At 40.6% G+C, this 24,831-nt stretch overlaps 2 protein-coding genes across 7 annotated transcripts in view; one reads left to right on the top strand and one right to left on the bottom strand.

Annotated features, from left to right (window-relative positions):
• The window catches only part of ERP44 (endoplasmic reticulum protein 44), a 47,696-nt gene extending 36,096 nt beyond the window's left edge, over positions 1-11,600 (bottom strand). Inside the window, exon 1 of the mRNA XM_064705693.1 lies at positions 11,248-11,600. Coding sequence (XP_064561763.1) covers positions 11,248-11,304 — 57 coding nt within the window. The 5' untranslated portion in view covers positions 11,305-11,600. The remainder of the gene's footprint in view (positions 1-11,247) is intronic.
• INVS (inversin) overlaps positions 11,541-24,831 on the top strand; it is an 83,893-nt gene continuing 70,602 nt past the window's right edge. For 3 of the 6 annotated variants that reach the window (XM_064705687.1, XM_064705689.1, XM_064705688.1), the window contains exons 1-3: positions 11,541-11,621; positions 15,135-15,304; positions 21,437-21,603. In XM_064705687.1, the coding sequence (XP_064561757.1) occupies positions 15,199-15,304; positions 21,437-21,603 (273 nt within the window). In that variant the 5' untranslated portion in view covers positions 11,541-11,621; positions 15,135-15,198. Of the gene's footprint in view, positions 11,622-15,134; positions 15,305-17,418; positions 17,432-17,539; positions 17,627-19,314; positions 19,483-21,436; positions 21,604-24,831 lie in introns of those variants that run through there. The other 3 variants (XM_064705691.1, XM_064705692.1, XM_064705690.1) reach the window with 3 other exon arrangements.

Below are 24,831 nucleotides of genomic sequence, written 5' to 3'. Positions count from 1 at the left end.
AAACTTCTACATCCTTCTGTTGGATGAGTGGCTGTGGAATTCAGAAACTCTCCTTTAAAGCATAGATGAAGAAACCAAAAGTAGATGTAGTGTTTCCATAAGAATCTGTATTTCTTACGTCACATGAATGTTTGCTACCTTGGAATGATTTGAAGTATTGAACATATTAGTGGATAACAGAATTTTCTATCCTTGCTGCCTGCGCACATTAAAAATGCACATGCTTTAAAAATAAACACAATTTTTATTTTGAGAAATTTTACTACATATTGAGCTTATTCTTCAATAAGACAAAACCAACTCCTTTTAAAGTGAAACGATCAACTTCAACACCTATGCACTTCTAGCTGCTTAGCTTTTTATTAATGACACAATCTAGTTACAATACTGAACACATTTTTACCCTTCCTCTCCAAAACATCAAGTTCTCCATATCTTTGCCTTATCAAGAAAGGTGGGAACTTTAAGGAAAGACAAACCTGTTCAGTTTTATCTTTCAGCTGGAACTTGTTTTAAGAGTGGGTATGAATTACCCACTGCTCAAATGCCAATATAATATGACTACCATAAACATACAGCAACTAGCCCTCCATGAGAAAAATATCCACACTGGACATGGCTCTAAACCATGCAGCTGAGGCACTGGTTAAGAGAAAAAAAAAGGTAGAAAAAGCGACAAATAGACAAACAAAATACTTAAATGAAAAATACAGCTGGGTCATCTAGTCCACCCAAAGGGATGCAAAACATACTGGTTTAACTTGCACTCCAAAGGGAATATAAGGGAAGACAAGTGGACAAGCCAGTTTCTGATAACACTGTTTAAATTGTACCATTTACCTTAGTGCAGCTGCTCGTCTGTACTTCTGAATAACAAAATCCCTTTGAAAGCACAGAATCACAGCCATTGTGATTCAGCTCATCCTTGTTTGATGCTGAAGGTGATGATGGTTAGAACTAAACAATGGAGCAGGGCAGCAAACCATGGATGATTCTGTGGCAATTAGCAGTTCAACTTAAATTCTGACTCTCCCACTTTCACTATTACACAGTCACGTCATGCTCTGCAATCTCCACCACAACGAACCCACATGTAACCACCCATTTACTAACTTCAGGTCCAGAGCTTTCAGCACCAATACCACCAATATCACTATGACTCTCCTTGCACTACAGATTTTATTTTTCCGTCCGCATGAGATGCCACTTTTCCTCAAATTACCTGCTAATACAGCAGCAAGAGGCTAAGGCATTGTTTGTACAACTATCAAAAGACAGCTATAATAATTTGTGATGCAGCCACTCGTAGTGTATGAAGTGTTTGCCCACACATTAAAACCACTGAGATTCAGTCCAGTGTTGCTCCTCCCTCTTCTTCTGAGAAATCAAAATGAGGAACACCTCAGAATGTCAAAATTACAAGCTTTCTAAAATACAGTGGCATTTTGATAATCTCTGTTTATCATTCCCTTAACATCAGAACTCTGAACTTTAGAATAAATCCACTTAAAACATAATCTGAACTTACATTATTTTGGTTATTTTATTTCTTCATTCCAGGCATAGTTGTGATGCACACTCCACAAACTTCCACTCTGCACATGGAAACTGCCAGTCATAGCATATTAAAGCTCTTGGGACATCCATTAGCCTGTCTCTAGCAAACAATTTTTAGACTAGCATTTATTATTTGCTACCTTAAAATGACATATGAGTAGATAATGGAAACGATCTTTCCAAATAGGTGGTGATTCTGTGTAATAGAAATACTACTCCACAGCTGCATTCTAATTGACAAGTTGGCACTGGAAGAGTCTCCCAATTCAAATGAGGAGGTTAAAACAAAAAAAATATATCTTTTTACAAATTAATCCATTGGCTTATCTTCAGGGGAAAAGCACTGATTAAAGCAATGCTACCTGAACCTGAAAAGAAAAATTCACCTTTGGGAACCACAGCTGCATGCACCTTGAAGAATGAGAGGCTTATTTCAGACTGTATAAGACCTATTTCCTTTCTGTCCTAAACAGCTGCTAAGGTCCTGCACATATGCAGTCAATTTATCCTGGATAACTCTGGACAGCAGGAGAATAAATAATGCAGACGACCAGACACATACCACAGATATTTTGAAGCGCACAAAAGGGAATCATACAGAGATTGGTCTACTTCTCTTCAAGGAATATTAGACCTGCCAGCTTCAAGCTGACTCCCACAAAAACATCCAAGCAAGTATTCCAGACTGGTCCTAAAAATAGTATGAACAACTAACATGGTGCAGTGCTTGAACTGGGAGCAAGTTTCAGACACCCTGGCTCTGCAGTCAACCAGCTTCATGTAGCAATCTCACTGCTCTCAACAGGGAAGCCTGCCACAACCAAAACTGCCACCAAAACCCTCAGTAAGGTATCATAGCTATCTAATGGTTTATTTAAAAATATTTATTCTCTACATAACACCAATTATATGTGGACATTTGCATTGGTTTAGCAAATTCTGCTGGCCTATGTTGACAAAAAAAATTCTAAAATGGACTCTCCCCCTTCAATTATACCGTTTTAACCAAAGCAGATTTAAATGCCATTCGAAGGTAATTCCTGAGAGGCCCGAACACTCGCTGAGCTCCCTTCACTAATTAATGGATCATTAGAAGGAAAGAACCCCTAACTGTTCACCCCCTGCACCACATACTGTCTTAATTACCTTTGTGAAGCAACCAATTTGTCTTTCAGTTATTGTGTCCAAAATCCCAAGTGAATTGACTCAATAGGGAGAAGGAAAAAAATAAGGAAAAAAAGTTGTTTCATACACACGTTCATGAAAATTCATACTTTGTATGACTGGCAAAGAATCTAGGAGCTAAGTGTTTCTAGCAAGAGTTAAGAAAGGAGATTTCAGTAAATTACGAGAGTCAGAAGTGATAGACTGACTAAAGGAACAAAAAGCTTTTCTTGGGATTACAAATATGGATACATCACTGAAAAGCTTTCCCTTTGTGCAGCTTTTGAGAAAGTTAATTATATCATCACTTCATAATCACGACAGCTATGGGAAACAGCAAAACACTATCACAGCTGTTGTTTGCTTTTTCCAGACCATTGGAACAGGCACCTATTCCTTGCCTTTCAAAATACTTCCTTGCAGAGTTCCTAATGAACAAGTTCTCTCTGTGTTTATGCCCGATTGCCACACGAATCCAGTTGGAGACAAAATATAAGCTTTACTGCCAGTTATTTTACAACAGAGATTAGACTGCTCTTCTTCTCTCATTTTCACAAATTTATGAAAATAAAACCCAAAAAACCCTTGCAGACATTCATACTTTTTTTGGATGCACCTCAATGAAACACACAAGAAACAGGCAAGAATCACTGATGCCAAACAAGACAGAAGACAGGCTGGCTGCAAAAAAACATGCCAAGGAACCAGGTCATTTACTATCCTCCATTTCTAGAGTTCTATGTTCTGCTCAGGTTCCTGTTTCCTGAACATCATTTAGGATACAAAGTTTTAGTCATTAAAGAAAGCTAAGCCACAGAGCAGTATCTTGCTTTGGAACAATGTAGCAAACTACATACCTGAAATGTCTCTGTGAATTAACGCAACCTTCATTTTGGTCCCAAAGTGAAGCAGCTGGGAGACTTCAACACGTAAAATGTGGAAAATTACATCTTGCAGAAAACAAGATTTTGGACCTCCTGTGTTTCACTTCATTACCACTGATGATGCAACTTTTCCATATATGACTGGGGCTCACACTAAATCTCATCTATAATCTGCTATGATATTTATTTTTTACCTAAAAATATGTACCTCACAGGACCATTGAATAAAGTGGCAAGACTTGAAGGCACTCGAGTCTTAATTCAGTTCACTCATAAAACATGGCTGCGAAAGCCAAAAGGACCCACAAGAGCCTGCTGACCTTCAAGGAGAATGTCTTCAGAGCTCAAAACCAATCCACTCCACTAGGCAGAAAGCTGGCATGGCAGAAGACTTGCACAGGTTAATACAGAATTTCTGGATGACTTAAAAAAAAAAAAAAAAAAAGAGGGAGCAAACAGAAGGTAGAGGTAAGAAAAATACTTGGTAGGAAGAGAGAAACACTGCTTGAGCTGGCAGCAGTCCAAGCTCAGCTGGAGTTGAGATAGGAATGTCAAGGTAAGCTGGCAACAAAAGGAAGACAGGAAGAGAAGAAGAAAATTGTAGGCTGCTGCTCAGCTAGCAGGAGACATAGAGAGAAAGTACACAGAAAAAGCTTAGACACTCAATGTTGTCTTTGGCTGATTTTATACTGATGAGGTCTGAGCCCATAACAGAGTTCCAGGGAAAGAAGCATTACTCACATGAGTACAAGATCAAGTTAGAAAGCTCTTCTGCAACTGGGATGTATACTGAGACACAGACCCAGAACAAATGTTTTTTTCTCTGGGTCACCAGGAGAATCCTGGAAACAAATTTTCTTTCCAGAAGCCACATCCATCCAGCATGTATTTGGAATAAGTGAATCAATCTGTTTTCTGTGGCAAGACATTTAGCTCTGTAAACAAGGAAAGAGTACTGGATGTTGTTTGCTTTGACTTTAGGAAGCTTCTTACATAGCACCTCAAAGGATCCTTAGACCTAAATTGTTGATGCATGCACTGAATAAGTGAACTATAAAATGAGTGACACAGCAGCTGAAGTGCTGAGCTCAAAGGGCTGTAACCAAAGATACCATGTCCAAGTGGCCGCTAAGGAAGTTTCTCCAGAGCAACACTGGGTTTGAGATTTGTCTGTAGGAATGACCAGAAAGATGGAACAGAGCACCTCCTCAGCAATTCCCCAAGGATACAGGAACTGGGTGAAGTGCTTTACAAGCTCCAGGGAGTATCTGCTATTCAGAGATACCTCAAATGGCTGGAGAAGTGGCCTGATAGAAACCTTGCAAAGTTCCACAAAGGCAAAGTCCGGTATCTCTGTTGGAATAACAGGCTGGGAGCCAACCAGATGGATAACAGCTTTGCAGAAAAGGTCTTGGGGAGCAAGTTGAACAGGAGTAGGAAGCATGACCTTGAAGCAGAGACAACCACACACTGGGCTGTGTTAGCAAAAGTGTAGCCAGAAGACCACAGGAAGTGATTCTTTCCTCTCATCTGGCACTTGTGTGAGCACATCTGGAGGACTCTGCCCAGCTTTGGGACCACCTGTACAAGACATTAACATATGGAAATGAAGCCCAGCAGATGGCTGTGAAGGTGAGTAGTGACGGGAGACCAGGGTATACAAGGAGAGGCTGAGACAGCTGCATTTGTTCACCCTTAAGGAAAAGTTATTACTGTTGCTACCAGCGACCTAATCAGAGGTTATAGAGAAGGCAGAGCCAGACTCTTCCCAAAGATGCAGTGACAGGACAACAGACAACAGACAATCCACACCTTCAGACAGACTTTTCAAAGAAAACTTGCAACAAAGCTTTGATTCAACACCAAATCAGGCGACCAGAGAAGTTGCAGAACTTCCGTCCTTGGAGTTCTGTAAGACAATTGGAAAAAAAACCTGAGCAATTCCATCCAAGTTAGTCTTGCACTGAGCAGGGAGTAATATCAGTATTATGAGTAATATGAGTAAGATGACTTTAAGAAGTCCTTTAAATTTAAATGATCAAACTTCTAGTGGCAATCAAAAAAAAAAACCAAAAAAACAGAGCTCTACAACTTGATCCTAGCAGGTAAACACAGTGAGACTCTTAATACTCCTCTCCATCAAAGCTTTCTTGCCAAAGCCAAACATAGATCAAGAAACAAGGGAGGGAAGAAACCTAGAACATTTACCACAACAACAACAGATGAAAAGCAGATTTACTGTGTTCAGCAGAAGCCTTGTGCTGCATCTATGATTACCAGTTATTTGCTGAAAGTATGCCCAGAGCACCTGCCTTCAGGTAACCGTGTGCATCCTCAAGGCTTTCACCATTCCAACCACTACATGGTTTAAGGCACAGAGCACTGCACTTTGCATTTTGCTTAGTGCCACTGTAGAAAACATTTTATGTCCTATCAGCACCCATAGAGCAGATCTTGTGGATCACTACCATTAAAGGTCTATGTGCAGGCATGTGAAGGAGCTTCCAGGTTTTGGTTCTCTCACTTTCTTCACTAGAAGAAGCTCCAAGTCACGTGTGCTTTTCTGGAAGACACAGTACTGGAACTTTGCACATGTTTTAATGACATGAATGGCTCTTAGCTATAAAGGATGTACTACCAGGGTAGTCAGTTTCTCAGTAGTAGCATATATAAAAATAGGAAAAATTATAGAATTCTCTTCCAATATGCCTTGTTGCTTTTTGCAAGGCACTTTTACTAAAGTGTGGAAACAGTGCTACAGCTGGCTTGGAAAAACAGAGCATCCTCAACCAGCAGTGAAAAAAACATTCTGAGATAGTGTTATAGTATAGCAGTAACTTTGCAGAATAACTCTTAACAATGTAAAAAGAAATACCTGAGAGACAATGAATTTGAAAATAAAATTAAAGCTATTCAAACTTCTAAAATCTTATCTATGAACTTTTTTTAACTAGACAATATGAGCACTTGACATTACTAAAAGTGTTGCAAAAGAAAATTGCATGTGTTTCTACCTATGGTTAGGATGCTCCTGATAAAGGAAGACATGTCAAGGAGAAAAGAAGAGTAAAGGCAGAACACTCAAAAGGAAATGTGATCTCACCTCTTTTCCTAATTCTCTACAACACGCTTCTCCAGGAGCTTTCTCCAGTTTGGAGTTTTGGAAGAATATTCTCTAGGCTCTGATCTCTGCACCCTGTATTGCTTCTGCTTACTCCCCAAATGTTGCTTTGTTTCCTCCTCTAAACCACGAGAGAACTCACTCTCAAATGGGGTGGGGGGAATAATGAACGAGTTGCTGCTAATGCATCCAAACCCACTTAAAGCATTATTAAAGCACTTGGTTTTGAATTATCTCTAGACTCTCCTGAAGAGGTTCTGAAGAAGGTCTGGTATAAAATTTACAGCATACATTTTTGTACACTTGCCTTATGCATGAGACAATTCCCTCCCCTTAAGCAAACAATATCTGGAAGCTATACAAGTGAGGCTTATAAAAGAGTCTGCAAGGTGAAAAATTGGTTCTCCTGAAAGCAGCATATAATCGTAAAGTCTTTCAAATGAAGTAGGTTTGATTAAACCACATAGTAATGCTGCTTTCTTGAGAAAGCAATTAAAGGACCAGTCTCTTGCTTAGGAAAACTGTCCTACCAAAAAACCATGAAAAACCCAACCAAACAAAAACCAAAGCAGATTATGGAAGTGAACAGTAAAGATATCAAAGGAAAATGCAAGGAGTGTGTCATCACAGCCACCAGTAACACAATCTCTGAGATCTTAGTATCAATAACTCATTTAGACATTTTCCAGCATTGTTCGAGTCTTCTGTTCCCAGAAACAGTTCAGTTTCTCCTCTCTTCACTCCTGAGCACTCCAAACAGGAAACTTGCCTAGCATAGCACTAAGAATACAAGCTGTCTTCACAGGAATTCAAGACTCCCCTGCTTCCCCTCTCCAGAGAGGAATGTTCCTCAGTTACCTGCTATTTCATTTAGAAATCATGGCAGATGATGGACAACTCAGAAGTCCTGTGCTACCCTTGAAGGGAACCCATTTCATTGTATAAGGCACAGTGGCCTAAATTTTGCCTGTAATTACAATTTCTGACTCATGCTCATATTCAGAATATGGTATTTTGAGCAGCAGTCTCAATTACAAATTTAGTTTTCTAATACAAATGCAGAGAGAGGCAAATGCACAGCTATATGGTCCAGACATAAAATTTACAGAGTTCAACTTCTCCTTGGGCAACCTACTACACATTTAACACTAAGTTAAAAGACAATTTTTATTTAATTTTACTGCCATTATTTGGGTACTTGGTGTCATGTTATCAAGACATGAAATGCAGTGACAGTTAAACAAGAAACAAAAATATTACCCTACAGTATTTTTCCAGTTAGGAACTTCCCTCTTCATTTCCCTCACTATCCGTTGGTGGTTTCCTCCAGTCACAGCTTTTGCTCAGGGGCACTGTGCCTGAGCCTCCCAGGGAAGCACTGAGCAATACAGGTGCCTCTCACACACATGCAGAAGAAGCATGTGCAACAGTGTCTTGTTCTAGAATTCTCTTTAAAGGCAAAGTATATCTGACTGCAACTACAGGCAAACGTACAGAATGATGGAGCAAAGCCAGAGAGCCACACCTTGCCTTAGGGGACAATGTGATGATCCACTCTCCCATCAGCATTTATTCCACTGTCTTGGATTCATCTTAAAGATGTGTCCTGCCCAGTATTAAGAAACATACCAACAAGGCAGAAACATCTCACTCTCCAAGGGCCCCATGACATTTCTGTGCATCTCTTATTCTGGTCTTGCAAACAAGCAGCAGTACAGGACCCTCTGCAGTCTGTGCTGTGCACTGCTCACCCCTCACTCAGCTCTTGAGGCAGGGGGGTCGTGCCAGCCTGCACCTCCCCTGTCCTTGCTCCAGTTTCCTCTCAACTCCCAGCAGCCCAGTACAATGCTGAAAAGTTGGAAGGGCAGAGTTGTCAGAGTCCCCCCAGATACCTGCTGGGACTGCAGGTATCCCTTTGTACTGCAATCTCCCTCCTGTCAACCCAAACTTCAGTGACACCAGGGAAGAAGAATATTAGCACAGAAGAAGAATATGAGACACAAAGCCCTCTACAAGTGTAGTGATCTGTCAAACTTTAGACAAAAGAATTTATTTTGATTTGACATTGTATCTTTTCTTCTTTTTTGCAGCATATTAAATTCCCATCTGGAAAAGAAATATGCTTATCCAAAAGTCTGCAAAAGAATTCCTGGTAACTTCATTGCTACTACTAAGCAAGACCAGCTTAGCAAGTCGTTTTCACAGCTACATATCAGTGTGTATTCTGTCTTATGAAACCCTGATGTAACACTAACAAATTCACTTATCCACAAAATATTCCATGCTCCAAGAGCCTCTGTTAGGTGGCACACCCTTTGGATGAGGAGCAGAAGGCCAAGTTGCGCTGCTGGTCTTAAGTATTCCAGGCAGTTGGTAACAAGAAAAACAAAGTTACCGGAACTTCAAAGCTTATCTGATACATCTCAGGGACATCAGGGACACTGAGTATCACAAGAAAACAAACAACACACAAAGTTTTTTCACAGGAGGCTGCGGTCAGGTGAGGGGAGGCCTCTTTGAACAAGGCAAAGTTTTTTCAGCCCTTTTGAAGAAAGAGGATCCCCTCACACTCCCAGACTGCTTGGAACGACTTTTCCAAAACCTTTAACAAGCCTACTAAAAAGAATGATTCATTGGCTTGATTCATGTAACTAGGCATCTTACAACACAGGACCATGGCTGATAAAATGACACTGAATAATTACACAGATAACATTGCATTTAATTTTATTTTTTAAAAAAAACCAAACCTATGAACTATATTCTTCTTAAAGTTTTATGTATTCTATTCTTTTAAACCACATTAGAAATGGGTTTAAATGACACATACACAAAGAAATAGCAGACAAAATACAGAGAAGTTGCAGATCAATAGTTGCAGCTATTTCCTGCTAGTTTTCTTTTTTGTTGGCAAACATAATTCTTATTGATGCATATTTAACTTGTATTGATCAACTGTGCCATGAAGAAAGAAAAACTCACTGACTTCCACCCACTTTTTCAAATTTGTAGCTGTCTATTTAATGGACACATTCCATGGTGTCTTTGAACAGTACATGCTCCTTGGTTTTGCTCATTAGTCTGTATGTAAAACAATAGTGAAAACCAATCTAGCACATAAGCAATATTGTCTTAATACACAGATGACTGAAAAGTATGAGGTTCCTAACTTCAGTCTCTCATAAAGTCTTTTAGCATGCTATTGCCATCTATATATAAACATTTCAGAAGTGTTTTTTCAAACCCTACCAACGACATGTGTTTTCTAACCCTGAAATGACAGCAAGTTCATACTATTTTACCCAGACTTACCCAGCTAGAAGGGCGCATTTCAAAGGGATAATGAATACTTGTACTGTTCATTACAGAAGTGTCCTCACATTCCTAACCAGTTCATCCATTCATTAGCAGCTATATTACTCAGTATACTTCCTTGGACTTCTAGAGTTCTATCTACCATTACCTCCAATTATTCTTTATTTTTCTGGCCCATCTTATTCTTCCACATGTTTAAAATAGATAGACTAAAATCCTTGGTATCTTAAGAGAAAAATCCTACTAAAATTCATTTCATTCACACAAGTCCCCCTTAGTTCTGCAAGTCACTTATATTATGAGAGGTCCAGAATCTGACCCAATATATCTCTGGAAAAGTAAGAATGAATCACCACAGCAGACTGGTTCCTCTTTCTTTAAAAAAAAAAAAAAAAAAAAAAAAAAGAACTATAGGGCAAGCAAGTTATCTCCACAAAACACACACATCAATGATTGCATTTGTGTACTGGCAAAGCTGGAAGGTGGCTTAGGTCATGCATGTAATGCCAGCCTAAAAAAAGCCTAAGAAAAAAAAATGCTGTAGTCTGTCAACCAAAGATCACAGAATCAATGAGGCTGGAAAGGGCCTCTGAGATAATCGAGCTCAACCTATGACCCAACACCACCGTGTCAACTAGAGCACGGCACCAAGTGCCACATCCAGTCATTCCTGAACATCTCCAGGGACGGTGACTCCACCACCTCCGCGGGCAGCCCACTCCAGTGTCTAAGGGCCCTTGCTGTGGAGAGATTCCTCCTCCCGTCCCACCTACACCTCCCCTGGCGCAGCTGAGGACCACCGCGTCCTCCCGCCCTGGCAGAGGAGGCCGCCCTCCCCGGCCACAGCCTCTCTCGGGGGGCTGCAGAGGCGGCCCCGTTACGGCCGTTCCCGCCGCCTCCGGCACCCCCAGAGCCGGGCCCAGGCCGCGCCGCCCGCCCGGACACTGCCCCGGGCCCGGGCCCTGCCGCGGCCCCACCCCGTGCGCGCAGCCTATCGGCCTCGGCCACACCGCCGGGCCCCGCCGCCGGGGCCGCTCCCTCCCTCCCGGCCTCTCTCCCTCCTTGCCGGCCGCCGGCACCTGCTGGGCGGGGGAGGGGAGCGAGAGAGGAGCCCCGAGCGGGGCCCGCCGGCCACCCCAGCGCCGCCCTGCCCGAGCCGGCGCGGGGAAGGGAAGGGAAGGGCAGCGGGGGGCCGGCGGCTTTTACCAGGAGGAGTAGGAGGCAGCCAGGGTCAGGCAGGAGCGGGAAGATGGCGGGTCTCATGGTAGATCGGGCGGCCGGGAGCGGGGAGGGGAGAAGCGCGGCTCCCACTCTCCGCGGCGGCGGCGGCTCCTGCACTTCCCCCGTCGCCAGGAAACACCCGGGCAAGTTCCACCGCGGGGCCCGCGCTCCGCCGCGCGCTCCCGGGGCACGCCGGGAAGCGTAGTTCCGGGAAGGGGAGGGCGCGGAGGAGGAGGAAGGAAAGGGGAGACAGAGAGAGAACGAGCGGGAGAGGAGGCGTGGAACCCAGAGCGCACCGGGGCTGCCCGCGGGGCGGCGCCTGGAGGCGGCGGCGCGATGAGGAGAAGGGCGGGGTGGAGGTGAGTTACGGGGCGCAGCTGCAGCGCCGGGCTGGGGAGAAGGGAGGGGAGGAAGGAAGGCGAGAGGGAGGCGGCCTGGGCGAGGCAGGGTTAACCCTTCCCGCCGTGGTGGCGCGGCTGTCCCGGGGCACCGCACCCTCTTCCGCTCTGGATCGCTCCGTGCCAGCCCCCAGCGGCTGCCCGCGTTTCCTTTGGATCCCGCCTTGTGCCTTCAGCCAGGGCTGGACACGCGGGTTTGGCATGGGGAACAGGAGAAGGCGAGCTTAGGAACTGTGCTCCGTGTGGGATTCGTGTCCTCGGAGTTTGGGAAGAAACTTTGTGCTGGAAGCCTGTGTGTGTGACGGGGCTGGGCGGGTTGGGAAACTTCTGCTCGCGTGGAGCGTCATCGTTGATGTTTATCCCTTGGCGCTTCCACAGATTTGCGCTTTCTGTCGCTTCCTCAGCTGTAAATGCTGAAAATGAAGAACACCCGAACTTCAGGGCTCGGCTCTCTTCCAGTAAAACTTTGGACCTTGCAGAATACGTGCACGCTCTGCGACCTTGCAGAGCTGTCTCAAAAAGATGACAGAAGGCTGCGCTTTGCGTTTGTCACATTTCCAGTATGCACACGAGTATAAGGAGGGGGACGGGTGTAACGCCATTTAGAAGAAAATCCTTCACATCAGCCTTTTTCAAGTTAGGGCTCGCCTAGTTTCAAAGAAAGCCTGACAGACTCAGACTTTGTGTGGCCCTGCAAAGATCTCGTGGCCTGTCAGTTTCATGAGCTGCAAACACTCTCACTCACGTAGATATACATGCAAGTCATGTATTTTTTATTGTCTGAAATTGAAATTTGTCTTTTATCTGTTCTGCCATGACTACCTTAAGAACTTGTGCTCTTTGATCTGTAGAACGAACATCTTGTGCACTAACTCACATTTGAAAAATCTTTGATGTTTTTTCAAAGCTCAGTCTTCACTTGGAAAGTATCAATAAAATTTGATAGCATGATTGTGCTATCATGTTTAAATTTTAACAACCTCATGTTTTGCTGAGTGGAAATGTGATGTAATTCTTGCTGTGTTAAGCAAAAATGACAAAATATTGTGCTTGGTATAAAATTTCACACACACCTTGAAGAGGTCTTGGTGTCCATGTGAGTGTTCCTTCATTTTAAGTGACTTGAGAAGTCTAATATTTTTCTACATGTTAGCTTAAAGAAGAAAAGTGAATTATTTACTTGATTCCAGTAATATGATGCATATTACAGATATTGCCAATTATGTAGCACTTTATAAGCAAACCTTTTAATTATTTCATGGGTTTTTTATTGGCTATGTCTCACTTTTTTGTTAATGAGGATCTTTATCAAGCAAGTCTTCCAGACAGGAGCCTGTTTGTTATATATATTATATATGTTATATATACAATCTGTTTGTTATATATATGAGAAAAATACCTGAGGAATGTTACAAGTTTTCCTTTTCAAGTCCCTCTTAATATTTCAGAACTTCTCTGATGCAGAATTAGCCCATTCAATGGAATCATAACACTTTACTAAGAATTGCTGTAGAAGTAATGGATTGCTTCTCTCACCTGTATAATTACTAACACTTTATGCAGAACTGTTGCTTTCATCGGGAAACTATTAACATTTTTTCATTATTAATTCTCTTCTGTATGCAGTCAGTTTTATGGAAAAATTATTGTTGATGTTATTGGGATGTTTCTGGTGCCTCACTGAGTTCTTTGCTATTTGCTGAATTTTGTGCTGCTGCCCCTAGATTTCTTTTATTTTAGTTTATTTTTTGAGAGGTAAAACGTGAAGGAAATGGAGGAGCTAGATGGTGAGATCCCGTGAGAAAATGCTTGTGAAGGTGCTGGGGTCCATGAGTGCTGATCACTTCTTGAGCATCACCTCCTAAGGGCACAGGGGCTGGCAATTCCAAAAGGTCAGAGGTCAAGCACTCGAGGTAGAAAGCTGGCTTGGCTTACCAGGCATCTTCCTTTGGAGCTAATGGAAAAAAACCAAGATGTATGCACAATAGAAGTAAGGTCAGGTGATGGAATCAGTTGATGGAATCTCTTTGGATTTCAGTGAAGCTTTCAGTACTGTCTCTCAATATCCTCCTGGACAAAATGTCCAACACACAACTGGATAAACAGGTCATGTGATGGAAGAGACTGGCTCATGGGTCGGGCACAATGGGGTGACATCAGACTGGGGACCTGTCACTAGTAGGGCTCTGCAGGGCTCCATCTTCAGCCCTGTGATTTTCAATTTCTTCATTATTGACTTGGATGTGCAACTGGAAGGGATGCTAAACAAGTTTGCAAATGATACAAAATTGGGAGGAGCTGTTATCTCCCTCTAGGGCAAAGAGGCTCTGTGGAGAGAGCTCAACAAGTCAGGGGCCTGGGCAATCACCAGCTATGTGAGGTTTAATGAGGCAAAGTGTCAGATTCTGCACCTGAGTGCTTGGACAGACTGAGAGTGAGATGCTGGAGAGCAGTGCCATGGAAAGGGGTCAGTGGGAAGTTGAACCTGAGTCACCACTGCCCTGGCAGCCAGGAGGGCCAGGTGTGTCCTGGGGGCATCAGGCACAGCATCACCAGCCGGGAAAGGGAGAGGATTGTCCTGCTCTGCTCTGAGCTGGGGCAGCCTCACCTCCAGTGCTGGGGGCTGTTCTGGGTGCCACCATATAGGAAGGATATTAAGCCATTAGAGAGTGTCCAGAGGAAGGCTATAAATATGATGAAGGGCCTTGAGCAGCTGAGGTCCCTTGGTCTGTTCAGCCTGGAGAAGAGGAGACTGAGGGGAGACTTCATTGCAGTCACAACTTCCTTGTGAGGAGAGGACGAGGGCAGACACTCATGTCTTCTCTGTGGTTGCCAGTGACAGGACCCGAGGGAATGGCTTGGAATTGTGTCAAAGGAGGTTTAGGTTGGATATTAGGAAAAGGTTCTTCACCCAGAGCATGCTTGGGCACTGGAACAGGCTCTCCATGCAAGTAGTCACAGCAGCAGCCTGACAGGGTTCAAAAAGTGTTTAGACAGCACTCTGGGGCACATGGGGTGACTCTTGGGCATGCTCAGTGCAGGGCCAGAAGTGTCCATTGTTCAGTGGTACCAGTGTGTCCGTTCCAGTTCAGGATTCTGTGATTCTATATGCAGGACTATAATAAGTTGATACTTGATAACTAACTTTATTGGTTACTGAATTAAAGCAATGCATGTCTACTCTGAAGAACAGTCTGTTTGATTTGCACAGAAACACTTTACAGACTTTGGCAAAGCTTATGGACTGAAATTTGTGTTTAAGGCAATGAAACTACAATATATAGGTATATATTTCTTAATGCAGGCTTTTTTTCTGGTGAATTTTGGCTAGCGGTAGATTTAATTCACTGATAAAACCTGTGTTCTTTTCTGTTTTTAACAGAAGTTTATTCTCTTTAGCATTGTTTGAATAACGTTAATGACTCATCATGAAAATAATTCTGTGTTATTAATGTGGTTTTGGGTTTTTTCTAGAACTGAATATCTACAAAAAATGTTGGTGGCACAGATGTGACCTACAGTAATACCTTGAAAGAGTATGAATATTTCAGCAAACTGCCTCTTCAGTGGTTCCTCGTTAGCGTCTGAAGTGCATGCTGCTGCTGTTAATGGAGATAAGAGTACCCTCCAAAAGCTAATAGCAGGTAAATGTTTTCACTGTAGATGCATTTGGATTACTTCAGAACTGAAGCTTTTTGGTTTCAACTTACAGCTCTGATCTTTAAGATACTTTTGATGTCTTGGTTATATGTGCTTCTAGAATAAATGTTGCCCTGAAAATATGACTGATTTTTCTTACTTTTTAGTACCTGTTGCCTTTGAGTGGTACTTCTTTGTGAAGTGAAATAGAAAATAGGTTAGTGATAGAACTCCTTTCAGGGAATTTGAAGTTCTGAAGAAGTGCTTTGTGCCGAAATACTTCAGCTGCGAATGCTTAATTTTTTTAATTGCTTTTTGGGAAATTTGATAAATGTGTTTTTACAGATAATTTATTATTGTTTCTGAAGTCTTGTCACTGTGTTGTATGTGTTAACAAAATGAGCCCAGCCTTATTTATTACTTTGATTCTCATAGACTGACAGTGTTTCTCATACGAAATTAAAAGTAATGAGAGTGTCTAGTGCTGTTGAATCTGAAGTAAAAAAAAAAAAAATGCATATCCATTAAAAAGCTCAGTATTTTGCCTTCCCTTACTCTTCAGGAATGGTATGGCATTCCAGGTTAATAGTTTTTAAAAGCAGTATATATTCTATGTTCCAAAACCAGTCTTGCATATATTTGGAAGGCTGCCATATTATAGGTGAAGACTTGGATTTTTCAGAGCTTCTGATTAAATGCAATTCCAGGTGATTCTGAAGAAGCTCTATTTGGTCAGTGTTTTTTGGAAAATCCTATTCCCAGAGCTTAGCAAGGGTTTGAAGGACTGAGGAATAGTAAGAAGCACAGGCTGTATTTATGCCACTTACTGTTACTTTTAATGTGTGTAAAGGATTTAATGATAACAGCATGAAACCAGCAGTCAGGTTTCTTTATGTATCTTCTGCTGACCTGTGTTGAAGGCAAGGTGAAGATTTGTGTGGATGTGTTGTCCAAGCTGCACAGAAAACACAGAAAGCAGTAAGGGGCTCTTCTTTACAAGGTGTATCTAATTTTCTCAAAACATAATAGAACTCATTTGACTCCAACAGGATCACATTTGAGGGAACTGACTTTATAGAAGCTGCGCTTGTTGAAACAGTTTTTTTTTGTTGGGCCTTCAACTTTATTTTGTCATATAATGCTTCAAACATATACTGTTTGCCTTTAATGCTATCTGTTTGCTCTTTTTAAAAACATTTTATAAACAGCAGATGATATGGAGGTACTTCTAGAAAACTGTGAGATTCAACTACAAAGTAGCTTTAAATATCCAAGTTTCTAAAAAACCCTTCTGCCTGCATGTGGAGGTGAAAAAAGTGTGGGCTTTCAAATTCTGAAGAAGCAACAAAGAGTGTTTGCTAACTTCAGTGTGTTTTTGTTTAACTCAGTGCCAAAAGACATATTTTTGGAAACATCAAAGAAATTTTATTTCTTGTTGCTGGTACATCTTGTCAAACATACCACAAAACAGTCATTAGAACCAGATAAGGAAAATGCTCTTCTTTCAATGATCATGCAGTAAGAAGATAAAAATGCTGTTTTGCTTTTGCATGGGAGAGAAAACTGCACAATCCTTGTAGCATTTGCTGTACTAGCAAAATTTGGCTTTTCTGCTTTGCCATGTTTTGACAGGATATGACACAGACCTTACTTTTTCCAGAACTGGACCAAAAAGAAAAAAATAAAAAAACCGACCCAAAACTTCATGTATTGCCTAGCAGAAGAAGAATGCATTAAAGTAATATTTTTAGCTGTTTACCAGTCACTGTTTAAAATATAACTTGATGCCCGAAGCAAATTGAGCAATTGGTGCTTTTCACTGAATTTCATGACTGCACTCAGCAGCAGCAGCAGCTAATTCAGGACAGTACTCCAGTGTTGTGTCTGCTGGATTGCTTAAAAACACCTCTCTAATACAGCCAAGCTCTGCATCTTGGATACATAGCTAGAGGTGGATGCAGCAGTGGGCAGTCCTGACTTTCTCCTCCTTTCAGGGAGGACCCTTTAGTCCCTAAATTCATTAGTACTTTCCTCTTCATGCTTTCCCTGTTCAGCTATTAACATAGGAGGGGCATAGAGGCTGGCCAAATGGTCTCTTGGAGCAGCCTCTTTGCCACCCTCAGACCTCTTAGGTGATTTTTCCTTCTGCCATCTGTAGCTTGGTGGAGCGTGTGTGTGGCTGTATACAAACATAGATGCTTTATTTGCGTATAATTAGAGTATGGATGAATTTTAAAGGACCAGGTGTTTGAAATAATACAGTGTGTTCTGGATAATGTGTTCCTTTTGACACCCTGTGCCAGAAAGAGACACAGACAGAATCAAAGGTAGGTAGAAAATTTATTTAGAGAAAGGAGGCTTTCTAACAAAGTATCTCTCTAGTTAACCACTGCTAATACTTAATCACAGGACTTTCTATAAAGCTTGTGGGTTAAATGCCATAGAGTACATGCCAGGTGTTAATTGTATAACCAGTATCCTAAGAGAAATGTACTAATTGTTAGCATTGCATAGAATTTCAGTGTTAAAATCCATCTGTATGATTTTGATCCTAGGGAAAAAGTGAGCAAAAGTTAATTTTGTATTTGGAGGATCATTTTCCATTTTATGCCTTGGGAAGAGGCATCTAATTGTTTTAATTGTTTAAAAGAAGAAAATAATGATTATAATAATCATTATACTGAAGTGTCTGTTCAGTCCAGCTCCTCATTCTAAAGCCCTTATCATGCATTGCTTGCATCTAAATGCTTCTAAATCTCTGATGTGATGTTTCATTGTAAATTTTAACTGAGCTATGGGCTACAAATATGCAGTTGTGTGCTATTGTTTGATCCTACTCTCTACTTCTCTGTTGCCTGTTCTACATTGTGGGAGGTAGGACAAATCTGAGGTCATGCAGCAGGCAAGATTCTCGCAAGTGACAAGAAATGGTCTGTCTTTTAATAATTAGGGAGAATTCACACCCTCCTGCTGCCTTTTCTCCTTTTCTGGTTTGAAGAATGCATAGAAATGTTAAGAGTCTGATATGACTGTTTGCATGGAGTGTGAGGAAGTGATGAAGCACAGCTATGAGAGTTAAATTTTGGACTTGGGCCCTGGATTCCGTTGTGATCATGATCTCTGTTGGCAATAAGCTTATGGAATGCATATTCTGGTGGGCTGAGGACTTTTATTCTAAAAGGGAATGGATCTAAAATTTCTTTATTAGGCAGGTATGTGAAGAGAAATTATTTTTGCCAAAGCACATTTTAGGTATCCTAGATACCTAAATATGAACGTTTTGAAGGCTGCCTGTGCTTTCTTGATTGCAGAAATGGCAATTTGCTGCAGCTGTGAAGTTCACAAGGTGCTGTGGCTAGTGACTTTCATCAGCTTAATCTCCCCTTAGTACCTGATGGTGATATGGTAGCTCCTAGCCCTTGTCCTGTCTCTTAGCCTGAGCACAAAGACACCCTTTTAGGGAAATGCTTATAGGATTTTAACCATTCTAAGGGCCTTACAGAGCCCTGGTAAACAACAGGAGAAAATCTACTGCTAGCTGAAGATTGTTTCTTTACCTTCAAAAATAGTGCAGGAGCTCCAGGCAAATTACTGGCATTAAGTTTTGAGGCTCTTGCTCATTTTTCCCTCAGACTGTATGCAGTCATGGAAACTCTTTGTCATCAGCTACATCACTTTTTGGGAACTGAAAATGAACATAGATATCTGTTGCTCTGCTTAGTTATGTTGCATTTGAGCTTTAGGCCATTTTTGTTTGTGTTTAGCCTCTAAATCTTTTGTGTGTGTGTATATATATATATATGTATCCTCTGACATTCTGTAACAGAAGGGGAACTGGAATTTCAGAGAAAGGTGCTGGTTTTGGACACTGCTGATTTAAGAATCAACATTATCTGAGCATAAGCCCATGTGAAGAAATGAATGTTTGTGTATTTCTCTTAGTATATTTGTTCTAGTCCCATCAGCTTCAAGCAATTTAAGACACTGTTGAGGTTATGTTTACACTTAGCAGTGAAATGTGGTTTAGTGATGTCTAAGTGAGCATGTTGAACTGACACTGGAAGAGCACCTGAATGAACATAGTTATTAGAGAATCTGGCTTGTTGGTTGGGAACAGTGACATGTTAAATCCTGCTTGGGACCACAGTGTATGCAGAGGAGCAGGCTAAACAGCAGTATGAAGGTGAGTATTATAATGCAAAAAGGTGTCCAGAAACCAGCCTGTTCTTGAGAAAGCTAGATGTAAACCAGTATGTGCTATTTCTGGGTTCCCCATGGCAGGAAGGAAAGATGAATCTGACTCCATGTTCTTAGAAGGCTAATTTATTATATTGTTGTGTTATGTGTTATGTTATATTATGCTATATTATATTATATTATGGTATACTAAACTATACTAAAGAATAGAGAAAGTGTGCAGACAGAGGACTAAAAGATAATAATGAAAAACTCGTGACTCCTTCCAGAGTCCCAACACAGCCTGACCATGATTGGTCATTAAGTTAAAACAATTCACATGAAACCAATCAAACAACCACCTGCTGGATAAACAACCACCTGCTGGATAAACCATCTCCAAACCACATTTCAAAGCAGCAAAACACAGGAGAAGCCAATGAGATAATATTGTTTTCCTTTTCGTCTGAGGCTTCTCAGCTTCCCAGGAGAAGAATCCTGGGCAAGGGGATTTTTCAGAAAATATGATGGTGACACCAGTAGAAGACTTTTTGTGGGATTTTTTGGGGGTTGTTTGTTTGTTGTTTTGGTTTTTTAGTCAACTGCTAGTGGCATCAAGATTAGTTGTAAAACCAGTGGGTTGTCAAGGTGAAGTCAGAGAAAACAAGTCCACAGCTGAAGAATAAAAAGAATTTTTCTATATCTGCATCACAGAAAAGTTTGGAAATGTTCTTAAACTTTTTGCAGAGCAAAAATACTTTTCTCAATGCAAATCACACTTTCAAGGCAAAAAAAAGTGTTACATAGTGAATCATGTGATTGACATGGTAATCACTATACAGTTTTAAAGGAACTAAAAAATGTACTGAGTGAGTAAATTATTTCTCTAACTGGCAATATCCTACTTGACAGTGTTTTTTCTAAGTGGCTTGATTGGTAGGGAATGAATTTTAATTCTTTATATTCCCCTTGATTCATATTTAATCTCCTTGATTCTTCTTCTGGGTGAATCAATAGAAATTATAATTAAGAATAAAATTACTGGATATGTAGATAAGTGTAGTATGCTGAGGGAGAGCAATGACTGTGTAAAGAAGCAGCATGCCTCTGCTGGAGTGCTTTTGAGGCATCAACAGTCATGCGGACAAAGGAATAATTAAAAAGCAAAACTAACTTGCCTGTAAAATTCAATGTTCCTTGGGTAATTGTAGACAATGGTTCTCCCTTGGAGAATCTGGATGTGTGGGGTAGTTGACAGCCATGAAGTTAAAGGTGCTTGCCTTTATGTGATGGCATCATAGAAATACGAAACTTTATAGTGAAACGGCTTTGTTTGGAGGGTTTTTTGGACTGTGAGTAGGAATAGTGTTTTGACTTTTTTTAACAGGATCTGAGATTACTGCCTTATTAACCTTATCAATTCAATAAAGCTTGAGAACTATTTTAGTAGTGTCCATATTGTAAGGCACCCTGAAGTAAATGATGGTATTGATGTAATATTGATGTTTATGCTTTTAAAATAAACATTACTGTGAGTAGGCTTCAAAGTTTGTTTTAGCTACAGTGTTTACAGGTTTCAGGACGTCTATTTGGCTTCTTTATTTTTTAAACTAATCTGTGCAGCTGGGATTGATGTAACTATTTGAAAATTATTTATAGTTATGCCACTGCAGAATCTTACTGGTTGAAGGTGTATTCATGGAACTAATGTTTTCTGAATGTCCTTTTTTTCTGCAAATGTATTTTGAAATATTCTGTAACTGCCAAGTAAAAGTAGGACAGAATGTAATGACTTTGAGTTCATCACATACTCCAGTTTTTGTTCAGCCTAGTCACATTATAATGAGATACCTGCTGTTCATATTATAGTAAGATGACTTTTTAATTAAAAAGTACTGCTTTTAGCTAGATACTGATATACTTCACTGGTTTAAATGGGTGCTTTGTTTTGGTTTTTTCAGGAAACTCTGAGCTGAAAGATAAAGAGGACCAGTTTGGAAGAACTCCCCTTATGTACTGTGTGCTGGCTGACAGGCTGGACTGTGCAGAGGCTTTGCTGAAGGCTGGAGCTGATGTTAACAGAGCGGATCGCAGCCGAAGGACCGCTCTCCATCTTGCTGCACAAAAGGTAATTTCTGTGAAGTGCTCATGAAGTCAGGGCTTTCACCACAGCTGGGAGGTGGGCTGACCCTGGCTGGGCACCAGGTACCCACCAAAGCTGCTCTATCACTCCTCAGCTGGACAGCAAAGAGAAAGTATAACAAAAGGCACATGGGCTGAAATGAGAGCAGGGAGAGATCCCTCACTGGCTCCTGTCATGGGCAGAACCAGACTCAGCCTGGGGAAATTGGTTTAATTTATTACCAATCAAATCAGAGTAGCATAATGAGACATAAACCCAAAATAAACCTTAAAATAATCTTTCCCACACTCTTCTTCCCAGTCATAACTTAACTCCTGAATTCTACCTTACCCAGCAGCCAGTGTGCAGGAGAATGCTGTCAGTTCATTACCATCTGTTTTTCCTGTCCAGTTACATTGTCCCCGTGAAGAAGCGCTAGAGGAAGTATTCAACAATAAAATAAAAGGCAATTGAAGGTCTAACTTGGGAGCTGTAAGAAATTTTGAGTGTGGTTAGGCCTGGAGGAAGTATCCACGGTCTCTCCACAGGAGACTAAGCAGGCTGCTCATGGGGGAGGAAAGAAAAAAAGGGAGTGGCTTTGGCTGCTAACCAAGATGTTTGAGTTCATAAACTGTGAAAAAGACCCCACAGAGAAGATTAGAAATTCAAACTGAAACAAAGAGCTTTTTATTACTATTTAAGTTTTTATAGTATGTTTAAAACCATAACTGCTCAAAAATTAGCATTTTTTTGTGGGTGTTACTGTCTTTTGGTACCATTTAGAGCACCTGCTATGATTTCCATAGCAAACCATTTCCATACATATCTTGTCACCTGTTCGTAATTGTTCACATATTTCAGATGTTTTAATACAATCTGCATTTCTTTATAATTTTATTTTAATTAGGTTTATGTAAAGGCAGCTATAGTATAGGCATGATATTCAGTAAGGAGCAGTTAGATAGAAAACCATCTTGGGAAGACTATAATAAGGTGATATTCTCCAGGTACATTTGCACAGAAGTCCACAGGAACTTTGTGGTCTGTGTTACTGCATCCCTTACAGGGAAATAAAGTGTTGTAGGTTGTAGTTGACTTGAAATAGGCCAATTCACCTGCTTGGTTGCATATTGTTACACTCCGATGACAATAATTCAGTCATCATCATAACCTTGTTTCCAGGATTAATTCTGTATTTCTAAGGGACCAACCAGCTTACTTGAGTGTTGTTGTTTCAAAGATAGGAATTTCATAAAAGCAGCAATGTCAGAGACTTAAAAATTTTTAATACTTTATATATATATATATATATACACTTCTAATATTTTTAATACTTTTAAAATATTTTTTACTTTTAATACTTTTAATACTTTTTAATATTTTTAATACTTTTAATAATTTTTAATATATATTACTATATATATACTTTTAATATTTTAATACTTTACTGAATTCATGCAGGCATTCAGCTTTTATGATGTGATAGACACGTGAACATTTTAACCATATTAAAAACTTCAGTTTACAAATTATGTTTTCCCCAGATTTTAAAAATACATTTTAGCATATTAAACCATACAAATTCTTGTCTAAAACTTTGTCTGAATGTTCATATTGTGGATATTTGTATTGTAGCAATTCAAGGCAAGAGAGATTTTGCCTTGGCTAATATCCTCTAATTGCATGTGCCCTCCATTTCCTTATGCCTTGCTTCAATCCTGAAAGTGCAGATTGTAACATGGGATACTTGGACCATCTTAGATGGATTTTCAGTTGACAGTGCAAATGAAAAGGAAGGTAAACCAGCGTGAGATGAAGATTGTAGCAGTAGATTTCATGTACTTGCACAGTTACTGTGTAAGGTGCTAGATAGATGTGATGCACTCCATAGCAAAAAGGGTCAGGAAGCAGCCCTTGCAAATGCTTTTTATTTGCCTCACTTAGCTGTCCTCTAAAATTCCTTTCTGTGTCTTCTGAGCAGTTACTTGCTGTTGATGTCAGCTTATGAAATTAACATTTCATGTGTGTGAAATTTTGTCTGTAGTCTTTCCATATTAACATTTTTAGATCTACATTTCTGTCAGGAATGTCTTCTGAAGAATACGTAAAATTAAAATTCAAAACAACCTAATGTTTCATGTGATTTTGGCTGTTTAAATAATGTTTTGCATTCTGCTTATATCTTGCTGGTACTTTTGGTTTATATTCCAATTTTTTTTCTACAAAAGTAAAATTTCTCAGTACAGCTGACTTTCAGATAGAAACATAAAAATGCTGTGAGATCACCCATTTCCAAAGTTGTTTTGTCTTTGATGGTTAATCATGAATATACAAATTACCAGGGCCACTGTATGGTTTTTGTTGTATTCAAACTTGTGAGTCAGTAGCTGTCCTGTGCTTCATCAAAACCAGGTTGACATGACTTTATAAATCTCCATTAACTGGTAGTCACAGGTATAAGCTGTTAAGAAGGGCAGTGCTTGGACATTCAGATTCTTAAATTGTACTTGTGTTGCATCCTAATTTTCCTTTTCTTTGGAGAGAGAAGCTAAGTTACAGACCTTTACATGCAACCAGTGAAGAGGTAGGAAAGAAAAGACGCTTCTTTCTACACTAATGCTTACTAAAGCAGATGGAGGTAAAATTAAGGAAGATTTCCTGAGTCACAGCCTTCCTCTCTAAGTACCAGGATTACTTTTGCTGTTCTTTGCTGTCTCTTTGAAGGGCTTTTAGGAGACCTTGCTCATCAGATCACAGCAGACAGGCATTCTGAGGGCTAGAGTTTGTTGCCAGAATATTTGAGACTCCTTAGGTCATCATTCTGCAGGCTGCCTTTATGTGTCCCTTTGCACTTTTTCCTCTGAAAAAGTCTTGCAGCTGATTTTACAAAAAGTGGTCTCTGCTGCCTTTCTTTGGGACCCTCAGAACTGTCTCAGAGGCAAAGAGTTTGTGAGAAAATGCTCTTCTAATGCCAGACAGAAGCAATGATTCAGCTGTTGTGAACTGAAGAGAGCTGAATGTCTTCATTTGTGTGTTTTCAAGATGGTGTCTCTCCCATTAGTAATCCTGATTATCATAAAAACAATTGGTTTTGTGCTCTGCAGGATGAGGTGAGACTGCCCCCATTTTTCTGTGTGGAGATTTCACTGTAAGAGAACTGCCAATTCATGTCTTTCAGTCTTAGTAAAATTGCTTGTGGGTTTTTAAATCCCTATAATAGAACAAATATTCAGA

This window comes from Zonotrichia leucophrys, chromosome 2 (genome assembly GCF_028769735.1).
Source record: "Zonotrichia leucophrys gambelii isolate GWCS_2022_RI chromosome 2, RI_Zleu_2.0, whole genome shotgun sequence".
NCBI lineage: Eukaryota > Metazoa > Chordata > Aves > Passeriformes > Passerellidae > Zonotrichia > Zonotrichia leucophrys.
The sequence above is the reverse complement of the archived record's forward strand: the minus strand, read 5'-3'. Positions and strand labels throughout refer to the sequence as shown.